General features: G+C 37.2%; 1 protein-coding gene across 1 annotated transcript in view; it reads left to right on the top strand.

Moving 5' to 3' along the window:
• Positions 1-9104: 9104 nt before the first annotated feature.
• Positions 9105-23222, top strand: part of SPHKAP (SPHK1 interactor, AKAP domain containing) — a 240776-nt gene continuing 226658 nt past the window's right edge. Inside the window, exon 1 of the mRNA XM_063442305.1 lies at positions 9105-9229. Within this exon, the coding sequence (XP_063298375.1) occupies positions 9207-9229 (23 nt within the window). The 5' untranslated portion in view covers positions 9105-9206. The remainder of the gene's footprint in view (positions 9230-23222) is intronic.

Below are 23222 nucleotides of genomic sequence, written 5' to 3'. Positions count from 1 at the left end.
GTCTGACAAATCATATCATCTATCAAAATATATATGCACTGTATTTTTTTGTGTTATATCATTATTTCAGTGTGTGTCAAGTATACCCCTCCCTATTGGTCTACAGAAAATTGACCTACATAGTGTATGTATATGTAGTAACCACTTATGTAATATAAAACTATACAAGCAACTATTTCAAAAATTATCAATTAGTGTATGTATCCTATCCCAATTGCAGAATATTATATCCCCATGTGGAGTTATATTTTATCAATATGCCTCACTGAGGTCTTTCTTATTTCTCAATACTATATCTCTGTGTTGTATTAAGTTGTATCTTTATATCCGTGTATATCAATATATTTGTGTTACTCCCGAATTTGAATCAAACCTTACTGTGAAATAGTATCGTTCTAAATTAAATTAAAATATGATACAACAATTATTTACTTATACACACATGGTTGTCAAATTATTGTCAAATTATTTACCATCGCCTTAGTGTTAAAAACCCGTAGTGCAGGCTATTATTTACAGTAGCCCTTTCAATAGGAGCCCTTTCCATAAACTCCTCACAAAGTGAAAAAATCTTTGCTACTTAACAGTTATAATAACAAATAGTTATTTTTTTAAATGAAGTGTATGTAAAAATTTAAAAAATAAAAAAACTCATCCCATCCTTTGGAACATCACAGGATCCTAACCCTAGGTGCATGTATACGGCTGAAGGATCCTGTCATATACTAAAAGTAGGGATATGTTTTTTCTATTTTTTTTTTTGCATATACTTCATTTAAAATATATATATATATATTTATTTAAACAAATTTCCTTTCAATACTTGATGATAGGATCAGTATATTAAAAAATAGTTTTGAGGTGACAGTTGTCCTTTATAGAGAAATAGGAAAATTTAGTCTGAACAAATACACAGCATACATTCACCGATTTGTTTTGGTTCTGAAATTGTACAATTACCTTAGCTCCTTGGGGATTAACACTTTTATCCAATCTATTGATCTGGTTATCTTAGACAATATACTGCTTTCAAATCCTCAGTTAAAAGTCTTATCCTTCCAGAAAACACTGCTTCGATTCCCTCAACTGGACTGCTTGCCGTATAGAAAATGCTACTTTAACCCAATCAGCTAGACTTCTTCAACTAAAGAAAAAAATGCTTTAATTCCATCAACTTTCTTAATTTTCACCTGTGTGACTTTGAGGGCACCCATATAACCCACAGTATCAACTCACAGAGCTTGCTCACTAAGAGGATCTCTGTCAGTCTAGTTTTAACCCACAGAACGTAGAACAACCTTTTAACTTTTGCAATTGTTTTTCGTGGGGCAAGTATGAGTGTTAGCAAGATTGGAAATTTGACTAATCGCACAGTCTGCTGTATGCGTGCATGCCTAACAGAGTATTTTTCGGGGTACATACCTCTTTGGCAAATGTGGGCCAGTGGCTTTCTTAGAAGCTCAGAATGGAGATCTAAAGGAAATTGCAACACTCAGGAGGATTGACAACCTTGAAAATGACTTTCTGCTCGTTGAACAGAGATTAATGGAAAAAGGTAGTGGAGTGAGAGAAGATAAGCCAGCTGGGAACAAACAGGTAGCTGGGCGAGGTAGCAGAGGGACAGGGAAGAGGAAGGGTGTTGCTGTCCTGATTTTGTACACCCCAGCAGATTTGCCCACTTGAGTAACGATGTTGGGAGTATCAGCTCATGGGTGGCTGTGCTGGAAGCTGCTCCTTCTAACAATGGGGGGGGAAAGCTCCTCTAGTATGGATGGGATCTAGAATGGAGGATCCAGAATGACAAGACATTCTTGTTCATGGAAGCCTACCACCCAACTAACACATTCCACTTAACCAAAAAGGCCCTCATCTAACTCTGCACTAATATCATTCTCAACTTTGCAGTCCCTCCTATACATCTAGATTGTAAGTTCCACAGGAATAGGGCCTTCAACTCGTTTGCCGAATTTTGTATTTTCTCTTAGTTATATTGTACTGTGTCTTTTTACTTGTACTAATTGTACTCTAGTACAGCACTGAGGAGTGTGTTGGCACTTTATGAATAAAGTATTATTATAATTATATGAATTTCACACTTCATTTTGATAAGCAAAGACATGTTAATGTGATGTTAGCAAAACAACGGAGGGAGAGACGTAAAAGTGTAGAAAACAAAAAATGTATTCGGTAATTTACAAATAAAATTGTCAGAATGAGAGAAAACTGAATATTTTTAAGACGTGAGAGTGGTTTAAAAAGATGTGGAGATTTGGGGAAGGTTATGCTCAGTATTGCCTCAGATTCGATATTATCTTAATGTGTTTGGGGAATGCCCTTATTGAAACTAAACAGTAATTTCACTTACTTGAGTTGCTGTGGAGTAAACACTTTATTTTGTGTCGATCCACAAATGTATGTTCATTGCATGTTATATCAAAAACAATGTTTATTTTTATCTTATTTAGCAAAAATGTTATAATTTTTTTTTTAAAAATATTGTATGTCCACTAAAAGATCGGTACCCTGGTCGACAGCACAAAAAGACAAATCCCTTAGCCACTAGGCTACGGGGGAAAGATGCAAAAAAAAAAGCTCTGTTTCAATGTCAGTACTATGTGTGTCTGTTCCTAATGTGTTAACCAATAGGGACACTGTCTGCCTTCTAGAAATGTCTCCCTTGTGTCAGCTCTGTGTGTGCCTGATGTGTTCCATAAACACCAGCACTGTGTGCTATGTGGAAATGTTTCCCAAAGACTCACCACACTGTGTGGGTCTGTTGAAGCATGCTGCCATACTAACCGAGTTTCTACTCACAGTTTAATCATTGTCTCATATCCTGTATCCTCAATTATTATTCTTTTTTTTAAATTGGATTTTTCTAGGCTGACAATTGTTATAATTTATTTTTATAGCATCATTTATTGTATCAGAGCAGGAATGTTGTAACTCATTAACCTAAGCAATTCTCGGCATATTGAGTAATATATCATTATATTTGTTAACGTTCTCAGTGCCGGGGGTGTGCCATTCACATTTCTATGCCATGTGCTGGTGATATCTGCAGCAGTCAAAGGGTTAAAGGGACACTATTGGCACCAGACAAGACTTTGTGTCTTAGCTGACAGTAAGTGTATGAGTTATCATTGACCTTGACCTATCAACAGCACAGCACTCCTAAAAACACAGAGAAAATGATGAAAATAGTACCTCCATCAGGATTCCATGATATAAGAGAACACATTACTAAATGTCCAAAATGATGATCATGTAAGAAACTGGATCTTCCTCATCTGACTGTCTCTGTCTGCCTTGTCGATCCTCTGATTTCACAGAACGATTTTTCTTACAGACTGTTGGCTTTGGTCAGTGTCTAACCTGCCTAATTATTTTCATGGTATATTTATTAATGTTAATGTGATTATTGTTTCTCTGTAGTTTTCATATGTGTATGTATCATGCCTCAGTGCTGAATAAAATGTTTAATTACTAAGAAAAAAAGTAGTTGTAGGGGTGTTGCGTATAGACAGAAAGGAGTCTTGGCAGACACATTTGTATCTCAGCAGGGTGTAACACAGTTCTGGGGCAAATGACAGAGTCAATGATGCTGTGCTGATTAGATTTAAAGGAACACTATATTGTTAGGAAAACAAACCTGTATTCCAAAGAATATAGTTCCTGTGTGACTGTTTAGTTGACTGGCCACCCTTAGATTGCAATGAAAAGGTGAGTTTACTTATCTTTTCTGCTGTGACACACCGGCCTCGTCATTGCTGTCCCCTCCTACATGGCTGGGATCATCAATATTGATAATCTTATTCAATCCAATGCTGTCCCGTAGGAAAGAATTGGGAAGCTGTTGTGCATGCGCAGCAAAACCCTGCACTGCACCAATCAGCATCTCCTCAGAGATTAACTGAAACAACGCATCTCTATGGGGAAGTTCAATGTCTCCATTCAGAATGTAGTTGTTGCACACTGTGCAGCACTTAAAGAAATAATATAGTGCTAGAATACAAATCTTAAGTTCTAGCACTATACTTCCCTCTGACCTGCCCCCATTGTTGGCAGGAAAGTGGTTGTGGTGTGAATAGGATTGTTTTAGGTGGATAATAAAATCAACTTTATTTTTGTGAGTATGTGTTTAACCTCTTTAACTCACCTCTTGTTTATACCCAATTGCCACAGTATGTATTCATACCCCGCAATCATGTGTACATAATTTGCAAATTTGCTAATTAAATTAGTTCGATGCAAAAAATTTCATTTGCAAATTATGCCTTCAATAAGCCCTGAAAGTCACAGCTCAGCAGCACTAAAAGCCAACAAGCTGTGACCTTTACATAACTGAACACAGAGTAACTCTCTCGGTGTTAAGGTCAGTCCTCTAGCAGTCCAAGCAGCAGAAACACTGGAGGGGATGGGGGGAATGGGAATGTGGCCAGCAGCTCATTCTCCCCTGTCTGTTCTGCATTTACACAGAGAAAAGCGAGCATGAAATATGATGGCACAACCTCGCTGTGCTGTGTGAGACACAACAGGGGCAAAGCTGCTGGCAGATCCTGGAGAGACAGCCAATATCGCACTGAGCAAATGGAGGGTGGCTGAAGGAGAGAACTGAGAGAGAAAAGCATCACACCTCACCTACAAATAAAACAAGCAGCAATGTGTAAAGAAAATACAACCTACCCACATTAAATCTACTCCTTCGAACTCACACACACACACACACACACTCTCATGCTGTCACATCACCCTCCTCCATCACACACATTCATTCACCCTGTGATATCACACCTCCCTAACACACACTCTTTCATCCTATCACATTACCCCACCCTTTTTTTTATATTTTAATATTTTGCAAAAGTCATTTCAAAGTTTATCCAAAAATTTAAATCAATGTGTAAAATCAGCAGCCACTCATTTCAGAAAAATTCAGCAACTCTATTTCCTGTAATATGAATGATTTTAAGCAGATATATTTTCACAAGAAGCCAGTCAAATTACATGTCAGCTTGTGAATCTGTCAGGGGCCTAGAAATCCTCTCAATGCTTAAGTAATAGCCCTGTCTGGTTCTGAGAACCATTTGAATCTGAAAAGACTGTGTGACCGACCTGATGCCCAGATACCCATAGTCTGAGCCAAAACTTAACTTCAAAAACAGACACCTCAGTAGTATAAATGATGCAAAATAGAACAAAAAAAGGTTGCGCCTAAAATATACAGTAAAACATATAAGAGTGTATATAATAAATAATATAAAATAATACAATTTAATATTAAATATTAAATGAAATATAAATGGATAATTGGCAATAGTCCAAAGCACTTATCATAAGTCCATAATGGTAGATGCCGTGTATAAGAACAGGGATCCTGAGGCGTAAAATGGGGTGTGTCTTCGCAAAGGTGTCCTTGAAATCCAGTGAAGTAATATGTGAAGAAAAAAGCAAGAGGAACTCCAATGGCACAGTATATAGATGAGTAAAATGGTAAATAAAATAAAAGTAGTCTGACTCACACTTTTCAGAGCTAGAACCTAGCTCTGATATAACGCACGTGAAGTGGAATAATAATAATAATTCTAGATATTAATTTTATTACTTTACAATAAAGAAAATACTTTGGCATAAAACATTTTATAGCCATTTTGATTTCTTTTTCACCGGACTATACATATACTATCTACCTGACGAGAAGCCTAAATAATCCTTAGGTGGGGATGATACCACCCAAGCGCCTACATTGAGCAGTACAAGCCTGCTCTATATACTGTGAGTAGTATATTTATTCTCTTTTTATACCTTTTAATTACTATACAGAGAGCACTATATACTTTATTTTATCTCCCTGGGTCGAATAATACCAACTTGGACGTTGAATCTGAGCCAGATACTCGCCAATCAATATTACTCCGCATATCCTTGAGTGGGGATTATTCCACTTCACGTGCGTTATATCAGAGCTAGGTTCTAGCTCTGAAAAGTGTGAGTCAGACTACTTTTATTTTATTTACCATTTTACTCATCTATATACTGTGCCATTGGAGTTACTCTTGCTTTTTTCTTCACATATTACTTTACTGGATTTCAAGGACACCTTTGTGAAGACACATCCCATTTTACGCCTCAGGATCCCTGTTCTTATACACGGCATCTACCATTATGGACTTATGATAAGTGCTTTGGACTATTGCCAATTATCCATTTATATTTCATTTAATATTTAATATTAAATTGTATTATTTTATATTATTTATTATATACACTCTTATATGTTTTACTGTATATTTTAGGCGCAACCTTTTTTTGTTCTATTTTGCATCATTTCTTATCATTAGGGGATTATAGGGGACTCCCCTTTAAGGATTGCAGCCTTACTATTATTATTTTCTTGTGTGGCAATCTAGCGCTGATTTTTTCTCTTTCCATTTACCTCAGTAGTAGAGTTTTTATAACATGACAACACACAACATAAAAACACACAATTATCAACATAACTATAGCACTTTTCACTTAAACCATAAGCTACCAGAGATGGTTCTTATATATCCTGCCAGGATAACCAGCCTGCAGGAAGTGCTCACTGAGAGCAGCAAATAGCTTCCTGTGAGACCGGATAGGATACAGAAGATCATCTACCCACAGGGAAAGCATTGGATTGGCTAAAATCGGCAAGGAGGCCAGATGGGGGTGGGGCCAAAAGCCATTTTGGCCAATGAGCACCTCCTCATAGAGATGCATTGAATCAATGCATCTCTAAGAGGAAAATTTAGCGTCTCCATGCTGAGCGTGGAGACGCTGAACGGCAGTGCTGCCTACTGTGCAGCACTAAGCCAGGAAGCACCTCCAGTGGCCATCTGAGGAGTGGCCACTTGGAGGTGTCCCTAGGGGGCAATGTAAACACTGCCTTTTCTCTAAAAATGCAGTGTTTGCATGAAAATGCCTGCAGGTAATGATTATACTCACCAGAACAACTACATTAAGCTGTAATTGTTCTGGTGACATTAGTGTCCCTTTAACCCCTAAAGGACACATGACGTGTGACATGTCATGATTCCCTTTTATTCCAGAAGTTTGGTCCTTACGGGGTTAAACATCACCGTTTCTTAAAAAAAAAAAAAAGAAAAAAAGAAAGGCATATCTAAAAACATGGTATTTTACAGTTAAACAGATAGGGAATCTGCATCTAGACCACTTAACTAAGACAAAGTGGTCTGAGTGACTAACTATAGTCTTCCTTTATAGTGCACATAAAGGGGTCTGTTTCCTAAACTCTGAATGACAAGCTAGCTAGTAGTCAATTTGAAGTATTTTTCACAGCAGCTATTTTAGCCTAAATTTGGAATTCCGGTTATATTCACTTTTAGAATGCAGTGTTTATTGAATAACCCCTAATCCGTTATTACAAATTATTAAAGTGAATTCAAGCTGAATTTCTAAGTCTAGGTTAGAATAGCAAGAATTTGGCAATTTGTGCCTAAAATGTTAAATTTAATTTAAATTCACTATGGATTTCCAGCATTGCACACTTTGTTGTATAATTCTGAAGGTAACAAAGTTAGGATTTTTATTGCATAGAGTAAAACAGAATTCTGATATCAGACCATCTACAGTTCTATCAACAATAATCTAACTCATTACATGCTTGTATAAAGAAGCAATTCTATAAGAGTTATTTATTAAATAGAAATTTCAAAGGGAATTTAAATTTAACGGCAGAGTAGCCAAACTGAAAGCATAGCTGACAGAGATTTTTCCAGCTTGGCTACTTTGACAGAAATATAGAATTTGCTTTGAGTTCACCTTGAATTCTACTTTAAAAGGACACTCTAGACTTTAAACCGACGTTAGCTTAATAGAGCAGATTAAGTGTTTAGATCATACACCTGCAGTTTCACTGCTCAATTCTTTGCCATTTAGGAGTTAAACCACTTTGGTTTCTGTTTATGCAGTCCTAGTCACACCTCCCTTGACTCACACAGGCTGCATGAACATAAAAAATGGTTTCATTTTCAATCAAATGTTAACTCGTTTTAGAAGTTTTTATCTTTGTAAATTGAACATTAATCCCACACAGGAGGCTCCTGTAGGGTCTAGAAGGCTATTTAAGGAACAGGAGATGGGAAATTCTAAATTAAACAGAATGTGCAGAAAAGGAAGTTTAAACATCAGAACTCTCTTAACAGGAAATGTTTAGGAAGGCTGTGTAAGCCACATGCAGGGAGATGTGCCTAGGGCTGTATAAACAAAATGATTTAACTCCTAAATGGCAGAGAATTGAGCAGTGAGACAAGGTATTTTACTGGGATTTGCTGGGAGTTGCATTTACTGGAAGCCAGTCAAACTCACTCGAAAATTGACAATCAAAAAAAATCATCCCATTAAAGGAACAGACTGATAAAAAAAAACTAAAAAAAAAAAAAACATATCTTTATTTCATCGTATTCCATTATCCATCTAGATTTATGGCCCCCCTTAAAAATAAATAATTTAAAATCACAATGAACATTACCTGCATTCTAGTACCTACAAACTCCTCACTGCAGTCCCTCCTCTGTCCAATCAGATGTTTCGGACATGTGGCGTATGTGTGGCTATCGCCACGATCCACCAATCCACTAGTTCTAAATGAGAAGTACTGGACACGCATAGATTGCATTCTGATTCCTGATAGATTCAAATATATGTAATCATTGTATCTATTGTAGTTCGAAGTCTAGTGTGGACACTGCAAAAAAACACAATCAACTGTAACAGGGCAGGGGCAACATATATGTCTCAGATCATCAGTCTTAATTCAGATGAAGTGATTTTGCTGCTCAGACAGTCTCTGAGGAGGGAATGACTATACATCATCTTATCACAGCTAGTGCAAATGAATGTATGTTACAACCACTCAGGACAATATTATACTGTATGCATCCAATTGCCAGATCAGGGGAGGTATGCAGACTCCCTAACTGAACCTTTACTGTATTTCTAGTCTGTATGGTTAATAAGGGGTTAAATCAATGTGCCTCTCTGCCTTACATCTTCTCTGACTCATCTGTGTGTAGATAGGAGTGGCTTTGGTGGTGTAGCTGAGGATTGAATTTAGCAGCTAGCAGAGAGAGTGGTTTGATGTGATTCTGTCCCGTGTTCTCTGTACATTCCTGATACAGACTTAGCTGGAGGATAACCCCCATGCCGGACGGCACATAGACATGTGGCCCCATCTATCTCACAGGTAAGGCCTTTAGCTCACCTTTGTGACATTTCCCACTGCTATACACTCAGCTATGTAAATATTAACTCACTAAACTCCAAACACTACATAGTCCTACTTCACTTGCTCTGTTAGCTGTTCTCTATGTGTGTATTGTATGGCTGTATGTATTAATAATGTGATAGATAGATAGATAGATAGATAGATAGATAGATAGATAGATAGATAGATAGATAGATAGATAGATAGATAGATAGATAGTCTTGTTTCTTTTTAAGTAAAAAATTATTGTGGATAAATATACAGAAGAAATACCCTATGAGATGTTCCAATTCCCCCTGCTTATCAAATGGCATATTTAGTTTTTAGAATTGATTGATGTAATCTCAGCTAACTAGAACGAAAAGAAATTGAGCAATGAAATCAATTAGTGAGGCATACATTCACAATGACGGTTACTTTACATACATTGTTGGGAAGAGAAGCATGAACTGATTGAGGTGAATTTATTTGTGATCTTAATTAAACCTCTTGTGCTGTAAACTGATCTAGCATGCCTACAAATCTGAGAAAACCACTCAAAAACCTAAGCTGGTACTGTTCCTAATTTTGGTTTATTTTCATGTTTAGAATCCTTGTCCTATAACTGGCATATTGGGAAAAAAAAACTCAAAACAGATTTTTTTTTTTTTTTTTTAATGTTTCGTTGATGCTTAATTGAAATTAGAATGTGCTTTTGTTTAAAAAAAAAATCAGGCTTAAAAAAAAAAATTATTACCATGTACAGTATGTCTATATTAAACTATTTCCATGTTGGCTCATTCAAATGCAATGTTTAACCTCTTCAGTGCTATTGTAAATCTGTTACTGTAGCACTGAGGTGCTCACCCAATTTTCTTTTATACCTGAAATGGTTAACCATCTAGAAATTCAGGCATAGGCAACCTTCGGCACTGCAGATGGTTTGGACTACACCTCCCATGATGCTTAGCCAGCATTATGGGTGTAAGAGCATCATGGGGGATGTAGTCCACAACATCTGGAGTGCCGGAGGTTGCCTACCCCTGATTCTAGATCATGTATGTCTCTTTGCCTGGCACTAAAAGAGTTTGTCATTGAAGTTCCCATGAATAGCCCTATCCAGCTCTCAAAGAAATGATTTACTGCCATCTACCTGTGTGCTTTTCTTTTGATTAAGTATTTGAAACAGTTTCTCTCACTGTCCTATTTTAGTATTTCTGCAATTTACCTGCTGATAGCAGTAAATAGAATAGCGTGAGTCCTCGCTGACCTTCTTCTTTCGCATTAGATAATGAATGAAAATAATAATTTTGAATGTTTTATTAAACTGGTCAGCTATTTGCTGTTGCTCACCCGAATAGCAGTGTGCTTGCTGATTATTGCTATAATTGGACATTTTATGTAGCTGTGTTCTGCAAGCGTTGGAATTAAGAGGGTCATATCATGCACCAGGAACGACGGAACTCTGTGAACATGTAACTGTTAAATGGGGCTATTTATTCTCAGATTGGAAGATGTAAGAAAGAATTGGTAAATCCCTAATTAACCTATTTCCTTCCGACTGGCTAAAAATATATTGCCGAGGGGTGAAATGGGGTACTGAAGCATATTAAATCCCAAGTAAACATTCTCCACAATATTCAGTAAATATATATCTGTTCCCTCAGTGCCTGGTTCCATTTGGAAGGCGTGAAATGTGATTACATACCCAAAGGTAGCTGAGTCTGAAGGATGGATGAAAGAAATAGATGAATGTGCCATGAATCATTTATCCCAGGAGCTGATAGGAGCTCTAAGCAAAATATAAATAACTCTTTTTCATCTTGTGTTTTTTACTTTGAAAATTATTCCTTTGTTTTCCTGTTCAGGAAATGTCTTCAATGTACTGCAAATACCATTTAATTCCTCATATTATCATTGTTGTGGCACTTTCTATTACTTTTTATAATATCTCTTTTTGTATAACTCCTCCTATTACTCCATATAACCTCTCCCTATAACTCCTCCTATTACTCCATATAACCTCTCTCTATAACTCCTCCTATTACTCCATATAACCTCTCCCTATAACTCCTCATATTACTCCATATAACCTCTCCTTATAACTCCTCCTATTACTCCATATAACCTCTCCCTATAACTCCTCCTATTACTCCATATAACCTCTCCCTATAACTCCTCCTATTACTCCATATAACCTCTCACTATAACTCCTCCTATTACTTCATATAACCTCTCCCTATAACTCCTCATATTACTCCATATAACCTCTCCTTATAACTCCTCCTATTACTCCATATAGCCTCTCCCTATAACTCCTCCTATTACTCCATATAACCTCTCCCTATAACTCCTCCTATTACTCCATATAACCTCTCCCTATAACTCCTCCTATTACTCCATATAACCTCTCCCTATAACTCATCCTATTACTCCATATAACCTCTCCTTATAACTCCTCCTATTACTCCATATAACCTCTCTCTATAACTCTTCCTATTACTCCATATAACCTCTCCCTATAACTCCTCCTATTACTCCATATAACCTCTCTCTATAACTCCTCCTATTACTCCATATAACCTCTCCTTATAACTCCTCCTATTACTTCATATAACCTCTCCCTATAACTCCTCCTATTACCCCATATAACCTCTCCCTATAACTCCTCCTATTACTCCATATAACCTCTCCCTATAACGCCTCCTATTACTCCATATAACCTCTCCCTATAACTCCTCCTATTACTCCATATAACCTCTCCCTATTACTCCTCCTATTACTCCATATAACCTCTCCCTATAACACCTCCTATTACTCCATATAACCTCTCCCTATAACTCCTCCTATTACTCCATATAACCTCTCTCTATAACTCCTCCTATTACTCCATATAACCTCTCCCTATAACGCCTCCTATTACTCCATATAACCTCTCCCTATAACTCCTCCTATTACTCCATATAACCTCTCCCTATAACGCCTCCTATTACTCCATATAACCTCTCCCTATAACGCCTCCTATTACTCCATATAACCTCTCCCTATAACTCCTCCTATTACTCCATATAACCTCTCTCTATAACTCCTCCTATTACTCCATATAACCTCTCCCTATAACTCCTCCTATTACTCTATATAGCCTCTCCCTATAACTCCTCCTATTACTCTATATAACCTCTCTCTATAACTCCTCCTATTACTCCATATAACCTCTCCCTATAACTCCTCCTATTACTCTATATAGCCTCTCCCTATAACTCCTCCTATTACTCTATATAGCCTCTCCCTATAACTCCTCCTATTACTCTATATAGCCTCTCCCTATAACTCCTCCTATTACTCTATATAGCCTCTCCCTATAACTCCTCCTATTACTCCATATAACCTCTCCCTATAACTCCTCCTATTACTCCATATAACCTCTCCTTATAACTCCTCCTTTTACTCCATATAACCTCTCCTTATAACTCCTCCTATTACTCCATATAACCTCTCCCTATAACTCCTCCTATTACTCCATATAACCTCTCCCTATAACTCCTCCTATTACTCCATATAACCTCTCCCTATAACTCCAATTACTCTATATAAGCTCTCCCTATAACTCCTCCTATTACTCCATATAACCTCTCCCTATAACTCCTCCTATTACTCCATATAACCTCTCCTTATAACTCCTCCTATTACTCCATATAACCTCTCCTTATAACTCCTCCTATTACTCCATATAACCTCTCCTTATAACTCCTCCTATTACTCCATATAACCTCTCCCTATAACTCCTCCTATTACTCCATATAACCTCTCCCTATAACTCCTATTACTCTATATAAGCTCTCCCTATAACTCCTCCGATTACTCCATATAACCTCTCCATATAACTCCTGCCATCACATCCTGCTACCAATAATGACTATTGATTAATTTAACCTTTCTTTATAATTGTTGCTATTGCTTAATGTAACCTACCGTTTGTATCCAAGCTTTTATTGCTCCGTACAACCTTTCTGTATGATCTTAACTATAACAAGGTCACTGCGTTTCAGGATCTGAACCCTTTTAATTCTGCAGTCCCAGGATCCCATTTGTGGTTGAATAGAAGGAGTCGATATCAATATCTGCTACCTTGCGAGCCCCCTGAGAGCACTAGCCGATCCCACCAGATAAAGCAACCTTTTGCCCTCAGTCACTGCTCTAGCAGAGCCTGGGAAAGGATATACCGTATATACTCGAGTATAAGCCGAGTTTTTCAGCACATTTTTTCTGCTGAAAAACCCCAACTCGGCTTATACTCGAGTCAATTGTCTGTATTATGGCAATTAACATTGCCATAATACAGACAGGGGGCTGTGGGGGCTGCAGAGAGTTTACTTACCTCTCCTGCAGCTTCTGTCAGCTCCCTTCTCCTCCGCGCCGGTCCGTTCAGCACCTCTGTCAGCTCCCAGTGTAAATCTCGCGTGAGCCGCGGGGTCATAGTGCGTCTCTCGCAAAACTTACAGTGTGAGCTGACAGAGGTGCTGAACGGACCGGCGCGGAGGAGGAGGGAGCTGACAGGAGCTGCAGGAGAGGTAAGTAAGAGCTCCCTGCCAGCCCCCTCCTACACAGTGCCCATCCACTGGCCAGCTAGCAAGCAGGGAGGGGGGAAGGAAAAAAATAATAATAATAAAATAAAATAAAAAAATAATAATTAAATAAAATAAAAAATAATAATAGAAAATAATAATTTAAAAAAATTATTAAAATAATTTTAAAAAAATAATAATAAAATTGCCCACCCCCCACCAAGGCTCTGCAACACACACACACACACACTGCATTCATACACACACAGCACTCATACACACACTTCATTCATACACACACACTGCACTCATACACACACCGCATTCATACACACACTGCACTCATACACACACTGCACTCATACACACACTGCACTCATACACACACTGCATTCATACACACACACTGCATTCATACACACACTGCACTCATACACACACTGCACTCATATACACACACATACTGCACTCATACACACACTGCACTCATACACACACACTGCACTCATACACACACGCTGCACTCATACACACACGCTGCACTCATATACACACGCTGCACTCATACACACACTGCATTCATACACACACTGCACTCATACACACACGCTGCACTCATACACACAATTCACTCATACACACACTGCATTCATACACACACACTGCACTCATACACACACACTGCACTCATACACACACTGAATTCATACACACACACACTGCATTCATACACACACTGCATTCATACACACACTGCATTACACACTGCATTCATTATATACACACACTGTAAATAAATATTCAATTAATATAATTTTTTAGGATCTAATTTTATTTAGAAATTTACCAGTAGCTGCTGCATTTCCCACCCTAGTCTTATACTTGAGTCAATAAGTTTCCCAGTTTTTTGGGGTAAAATTAGGGGCCTCGGCTTATATTCGGGTCGGCTTATACTCGAGTATATACGGTATATAAAATTATCTTACAGTAGATCTCAGTAGCTCTACCCTGCCTAAAACTTTACTTGGAGCGTTATAACAGAAAAGCTCTGGATACTGAATATGCTAATATACAGCCATTAAGCTGTGTGCCACAGCAGGAACAAATACCCTGAATGTACATATATTAATTAGTGTTCTGCTAAAATCATCAGCAGTTATTCAATGCCATTAGTTAAGCTCCACTTTTTTGGATGAAAAGTGCTTAGCACATTATGTCAAAATAACGTTATATTTATAATCTAATTATGTACACAATCTTTATGGACCCTATTAAAGTACAAATATAATCACATTTCTACTTCTTGAATATTAAAAGATTATTATGTTTAAAGAAACAATGATTTTTGTAAATGATGTATATTGATTTTTTTTTTTTTTTTGGTTATCTGGCTGAGCAGCCATTTTAGGTTAGACTTAATGTTATTTGACCACCTGCTGTTCTACCTAACTTGCCTGCCGCTGTGATTGCTAGTTAGCTTGAGCAACAGGTGGTCAGATATCAGTATAATCTGACCCAACATGGCTGCTCAGCTCGATAAAAACAAAAGTGACCAATATACATCACTTACAAAAAAAAAATCATGAACGAAAAGTGAACATGTGATGATAGTTGTCCTTTAACCCCTTAAGGACCAAACTTTTGGAATAAAAGGGAATCATGCCATGTCACACATGTCATGTGTCCTTAAGGGGTTAAAGATGGGCTTTCACTTCCTAGGGTTTTTTGTTTTTTTTTACAATTCGTACTTTATCAAGTTTTCTGTTTACAATATTAATGCTAAGGGAAAAGTACCACAGTGCAAGTTTGTGCATACTTCAACCAGCACACCGCTAAGTGATGGTACCCAGAAAGTCAAATCACAGCATAACATAAGAATAAAAGATAACAGCACAGACTGAATCACATGCATTTGCACTGACAAAACACACGCAAAAAAGCACACTCACACTTCAATGCACACACAGAAACCCGTTCATGTTGACATGCACAGCTGTATTGACCAACAGGCCTACTGCTGGGGGACACGCTCGTTAATACATTCAATAGGCTCATCAAGGGCATACTTGTCCTCAGCTCAATTTGCTATAGAAAACATGAAACCAGGTGAATAAAAGTGAAGTAATTGTTGTTTCCTACTGGATTCTGGTACTTTCATCACAGGGGGTGAGAGCAGATTGAGCAGAAGCAGCTGTATTAGGACTGCTGGTGCTGCATGTAAATAATGTAATCATAAATTGAGTAAAACAAGCATCACAGAGACGGAATGTGGTCAAACAAGGCTCCTTCAATGTGACCTTTTTTCCTTACAGACTCTTTTCCCCACATTTCCCGCATATATACCATGTGCACTAAATAGATTTACTGCCTCGTATCTATGCATACATATACACAATAAGAGACATTTGTTTACAAATGAAGGAAACCTAATAAGACCCACTGTGTTTAAAGGAGCAGTCCTGCTTTTTTTTTTTTACTGGCTGAATAAATCATAAAGACATTTTTATACATGTCATTTATGAGAATAATGCAAAATAGTCCCTTGCTCCTAACATTAATGTGATCTACCACCTTAACCTGCCCATTACGTGTTTATTAGCACCCAGGCGACTGCAGCTTGTACTAATAGTTTATGTCTCTCCGTATTGTAATTTTTGAACAAACAATTTCTTTTAACACGCTATTGTTTGCAAGCAATATGTTCTGTTTGCATTTTTCTTCGGTATTTGTCAGGGTACATTAATTATATCCAATATGTATTTAGGCAGATAACACATACATATAAGGAAAACGATACCGAATAATCATTACTGCAACTATTTGTTCCGCACAACAGTTCATTATTTAGATTATGTATTCAAATGCGGCTAGTTAGTGCACGCCACCCTTATTAGCGTGACCACAAGGTAACAAAATCAGATTGAGAAAACTAAAAACAGAACCACAGCTGAAATCAGACATTTAATAATTGATAATGTCATATTTAGCTCTTTTATAAGAATGAGAGTGTTTTTTTTTTTTTTTTATTAAAGCAGTGTAACTCATTGCAATTATCTTGAAGCATGCCCATATTCAAAAGCGCCATCAAATGTAAGGTGTCTAGGAAAAGATAAGTATAGCAATATTTTTACTTTTGACTCATAAGAACAATCGATGGCCACTTAATTAACTAGATCTATTTAGTACCAAGTTTGATCCTCTTTTAACGCTTTTTTTATACCAGGGATTTAACAAGAAACTGGAAACATTCCTTAGGGATTTTGATCAGCAATCAAGAACGTCACAGTTCCTGCAGACCTTTCCGCCACATATTCGTACTACAAGCCCTCCCTATATTCAAGTGTATTATAAAAGCATTCCGTTTATTTAGCATACCTCCCAAGATTGTCTCCAACTGGAATTAGAAAGAGGGATGGACCTTCCAAGGGGGCGTGACCAGTGAAACAACTTGTATCAAACAATGCTTAGCTGTTATTATGGTGTCAAATGTGTGCCACGAAAACATTCCCCATATCATTTTACCATCACCACCACCACCACCACCAGTATGGCTACATTTACTTGCATGTATTTTGCTTATCAAAACCAATTTTAGCAAACATTATAGGCTGAAGGTCTATAATGTGAGATACCACAAGAAATAAGCAAAATACTAAAATGCTGTATCGACCAAATACGTAGAAGTTACTTAGAACACATATAGATGATAATCTATATGGACATCTGCTTTATAGAAAAACTGTCCTAATCTTGTTATTATTGAAAACAAAACATTGCACGTGTTATAACCTCTTTGTTTATATTGCTTTAATGCATATGTATAGCTTACTTTTCAGTGCATCTAATAACCTTTGCTGTTAGAGAGCAGCCATCTTTAATGTTTCTTTGGTCAGAAATACTTGTTATATATCAAGAAAATGTTAAATTTGACAGGCTTAAACCATCCTTGAGTACATTTTTGAGAAGCTTGGCACTTCCATGTGATTCTGGATGATTTATTTCTTGCATGGTCTTGGGTCAGATAAGCAGTCCTTTTGACCAAAGTGACTTAAAGATGTCAGCTCCAATGGACCAACTATAATCCAGGCGATACATTTACTTATACGTGTGCATTCTAGAATTATGCACACAGAGATTAGAACACGTCATTTTTTTTTATTATTTTAAAAGATGGAAACAATTAATGACAGTTTTCCTTGTGTATGTCTGCTTGGTTTATATTGTCCTCAAATATTTGTCGAGCCTTACTTAGAAATAATGCACAATATTTCCCCATTATTTAAACATAGAAGCAATCTCAAATGACCTGTAACATTAAGTGCGGCTACTTAATTAAAAGCTTGAATACATCACTTAGCTTAAACAGAAATGAATATATTATAGAAATGATGGAATGCCTCATTTAAGCGCTTGTTGCTGGCTTGTAGGCTGTTTTGGTCCTCAGGCTACATGACAAACAAAGTGTAAGAGGCATTCACTGCAAACAGGCAAAAGCTTAATTACTTGTCCTATGGGTAATCGCCCACTCAAGAGATTTCAAATGAGTTTTATCTCACATGTGTAAATACAACGAGAACATATACTATTAGTTTATCCAATGGGGCAGTCTGTTCTGAGCCGACATTCCAGGCAAGTGTCCACAATATGAGAGATTGAGACATCACCAAGGCAGAGTCAACCTTAATGGATTGCTGTTTTAGACTTGGGAAGATCCTACAATTATAATAAGCCTCATAAGTGCTTATAAAACAAAATCAGATGTTCCTCGCTGATAAATACGTGTGCAGAGCAGGCGTTTTATTATTTAAATATATTGCATGCTGGCAATTGATGACCAGTGGCGGCACAGTACCCCCACCCTGGGATGTCACTCCCCATGCAGTAAAAAAGGGTGGCATCAAACAGGCAAATGTTTGTTTATTTTCTTTAAGAGGGGAGGAACAAGGCCAGCAAAGGTTACTCTTACCAAAAACAGGATTTTATTAATACATGATTTTTAGTTGGAGTAACGCTTTAATGATTTTTATTATTCTCCATACTTTCATAATGGGAATTTTACTCTGTATTATGAAACAAATGTGGAATAGCACTGTCATTTATCCTGATTCTGCCTAGCAATCAGTGTGATAGGTACACACGCTCTGACAGCCTGCTGCGTTGCTCCACGGAAGCTGATGTTTGGTTTTTTTTTTTGCAATGAGAGTTCTTTGCGCTAAATAACAGAATCTAACAGTGTTCAGGGCAGCTTGGTCAAACCTGTCTTAGTCCTATAGACTGTAATGAGCTTCATTCTTGGGTATATATATGCCTTGTTAATTATAGAGACGTGCATGACAATTAGTGAAATGTTGCATTTCATAAAAAACATAAAAAACAAGATTTCATTGACTCTGAAATTACCTGTCACAAAAGAAGATTGGATTTGTTTTTCATTAATCATAAAAACAAGAATAATTGATTTCAATTTATGAATATGAAGGGTTTTAGTGGGTCTCCAGATCTGCTTCCTGATGCACCATCTGTCAATCTCTTGCTGGCTAAAATGTATGTTTCGCGTGTGGCCTAAATCTCACTCTACCTTGTCATGATTTAATTCATTTGAATCCACATCAGAAATTATTCCAGTCTCTTAGAAAAAAAAAACTTTTTAAATTATTTACTTATAAAAATTCTCGTAGACTTTAATGGTGACTTCTATAGATAAAATCATTTGAAAAGTTTTTTTTTTTTTTAAAATAACATAGAAACATAGAAACATAGAATGTGACGGCAGATAAGAACCATTCTGCCCATCTAGTCTGCCCAATTTTCGAAATACTTTCATTAGTCCCTGGCCTTATCTTATAGATAGGATAGCCTTATGCCTATCCCACGCATGCTTAAACTCCTTTACTGTGTTAACCTCTACCACTTCAGCTGGAAGGCCATTCCATGCATCCACTACCCTCTCAGTAAAGTAATACTTCCTGGTATTATTTTTAAACCTTTGCCCCTCTAATTTAAGACTTTGTCCTCAAAATGTAATAATTTCTAATGCTAATTCAAAGAAATGAAATCAAGCCCGAAAATGGAGTGTTGCTATATGAGACTAACATCATGATGTACTATTAAAATTAAAAAATGTGTTATACACACAGAACACATTACACTAGCTATTTGTGCAGAGAAACTAAACTGAAAGCTTGTTTGTGCAGAGCCTTTACCACTTTCTGCTTCTGTACATCCAACTTGTTTTGTTCCAACTATTTGTGTGTTAATTCACCTGTTATACAGCATTGGGGAATATGTCTGACTTAATCGCTAACAGTTATAATAAAAATATGCAGTCTTAGAATGCTGCAACAAAGGTACCATTAATATACAAAAGATGAACTTCTCAATTGCACAATAGTTATTTTTTAGTACCATTTATAAGGGTCTTTTCTCAGCTCAGTATTCTGCATGGTTGTTAGTTACTATCAGTATAAATACTTTACCTTATGCTTTTTGTTTCATCCTCTCAAGTTTGCACTTTCTCTCTATTCTTTTGTCATTTTTGTGGATCATCTGTCTGTTTTCATTTCTCCTCCTCTTCCTGTCTATCTATCTTCTCTATGTCCATTTTCCTTGCCTCAGCTGACCCTTTTATGGTCCCCCCCTTTTCTTCCTATCCCTTTGCAACTTTTCTTTGCTACCCTCTTCCAATCAGTTGCATTCTCCTGTGTGCTTTTAATAAGACCGAATATTGTCCCCTGCGTAGTTCATGAATTTTCTTACTCCATCTAGCCTTACGCTGTGTTCCTTTTCCTATCTTTGCTATCTTCCCATAGGTCTCTCCCCGCCAACCTCAAATAGGTGTATTTTGGCCTGAAAATTATAGTCCTTTTCACTAACATACCTTACATCATTTATATGTTCTAAGTAGATATCATCTCATGTAAAAAGCAGGGCATTGCTGTACATTTTATCTTGCTACTTAAGAGTGCGAGGAAGATTAATTATGTCTAGAGCGGTGATATAATTAAACCACATTCTCTCTGAAGCCACTATCTGATATTCAAAACCACCACACTAGAAGAATATGTTTGTTGGTACTAAGGTGTGCAGCGCACAAGGAGTGCGCAATTGTGTTCACGCCCATTGGAACCATCCTTGTGTGCTTTGACAATCTCCAGATACTAACTGTTTCTAAGACTTCAAGAGAGGCTTGCCATTTCTCATCTATTTATTAATGCCAATGTACAATGAAGAAACTTGTCCAATCATTTATCCTCAACCTCCATAGACTTCCATAACCATTGGCTGCCTTCGCATACTGGGAGTCCTAGTCTACACTTGTTAAAGTGACAGAGAGTGCCCATCTCTGCTGATGTGATATATATTGTCAGAACAATAACTGTTCGGTTCAAGAATAGCAAAGACAATATTTTCACATGACTTCCATGTTGCACGAACTCCAGCTCATCCCATTCGTCATTTTTGACAAGTTGAAGGATTTGTGTACAATGAATTATGCAACGAGGGGCGACCCAAGTCAATAAAAATGGTAATAAAACCTAAAGAGGGACAGAACGTGCTGAGCAGAATTATGTTGTGAATATGTGAGTGAAATAATCAGCGCTTTCTGTATATTCCCTGACCTTTTCATGCCGAAAAGGATTATTTCTGTTTATCTGCTACAGGGTGAATTTACCCATGTGTCAGCTCTTAGTACTAATAAAAATATCTGTTTTGTCAGGGGAAAATAAACAGGTGAATTGAGTAGCTTTATATTACGTTAAACTGTCGTCTCTGAAGAACATCAGTGGTTTGTAACATAGCCTGGAACTTGGTTTCTCTAGTTGGTTTTTCACAGGCTTCAGAAAAGCCTGCAGCTCCCGCTCACGGCCCGTTTGAAATCTAGAACTTGTATAATGCATTGTGACATGCTTATTTTTCAGTAGCCTTATATCTTATCCTGCCAGAGAGCAAGGATGAAACACTGCATCCTCTACTCAGGTGCAAGGTGAAGGTAAATGGTCCAACTTGAGAAGATACCAGTAGTCTAGTTTTGATAGATAAACATTTTTCCCATAATTGTTCAATCTATTTTTTTTTTTTTCGTAGATGAATATTTGTTTCCAACATCACAAACATTGCCTTATACAGGCCCCTCAGATGACTGAGAATTCTAGAATATTAACTGTATTACTAAATTCATTAATTGTCTCTGCACTTTTAGAATTTAAAACATAGGAAATCCATATATTAAAGGGAAAGGAAACTTCACAGTTTAAAGGGAACTAGTATGAAAATAGAACTTTGATATTTTGTAACAAATATTAAACAAATATTAAATACTATTTGGCAAATTTGCAATGGCTGTAACCATTTGGTTTAAAATACATTGAGGTTTTTGCTGATTATTTCTCCTCCCTCCAATGTGAGTTGCTGCGGTCCCTGATTATTCTACAAAGAGCAATCAGCCTGGCTAACTTATTGGAACACTAGTAGCAGGCTGATGTATACAGTGCGGAGGAGGCTTAGTGACCATTGCTGACTGATGGGTTTTCCTTTAGTGATGTTATCAATAGAAACTGGAGAAGGGCATAAAAATATATGTTTTTTAAACTAAAGGACTATTGTAATTAGAACATCACATAGTAATCTATATTATTAAGTAATTTATAACACCAAAGTTATTCTTTTATGATAGTTTCCATTTAAGGCATGGAAACATGGTATTACTGCTTAGAAATGTGCTCTGAAATGTGTCCAACTGAAAGGATAACTATAGGGTCAGGAACACAAACATGTATTCCTGACCCTATAGGGATAAAACCACCCTCTAGCCCCCTGGTCCCCTCATGCCTCCATAAATATAGTAAAAATCTTACTGTATTCAAACCTGAAGCTTTGACTCTGCATGCTGTTAGATTCAGAAAAACAAGCAGTCTGCTGACATCATCAGAAGTGGTACCCTGATCAAATCACAGTGCTTCCCCATAGGATTGGCTGAGACTGACAAGGAGGCAGATCAGGGGCAGATCCAGCATGATTCAAACACAGCCCTGGCCAATCAGCATCTTCTCATAGAGATGAATTGAATCAATGATTCCATATGAGGAAAGTTCAGTGTCTGTATGCAGAGAGAGGAGACACCGAATGTTTGGATGCATTTTAGGCAGCCATGACCCAGGAAGGATCTCTAACAGCCATCTAAGGAGTGACCAGTGAAGTTATCACTAGGCTGTAATGTAAACACTGCATTTTCTCTGAAAAGACAGTGTTTACAGCAAAAAGCCTGAAGGTAATGATTCTACTCACCAGAACAAATTCAATAAGCTGTAGTTGTTCTGGCGACTATAGTGTCCTTTTAAAATCAAGAATAAAATAAAATAACAAAAAGCAACATTGGCCAAATACTAAGGAAGGTTGAAGGCAAATACGATAGCACAAAATGTCTAGTT

Source organism: Pelobates fuscus, chromosome 2 (assembly GCF_036172605.1).
Source record: "Pelobates fuscus isolate aPelFus1 chromosome 2, aPelFus1.pri, whole genome shotgun sequence".
Lineage (NCBI taxonomy): Eukaryota > Metazoa > Chordata > Amphibia > Anura > Pelobatidae > Pelobates > Pelobates fuscus.
The sequence above is the reverse complement of the archived record's forward strand: the minus strand, read 5'-3'. Positions and strand labels throughout refer to the sequence as shown.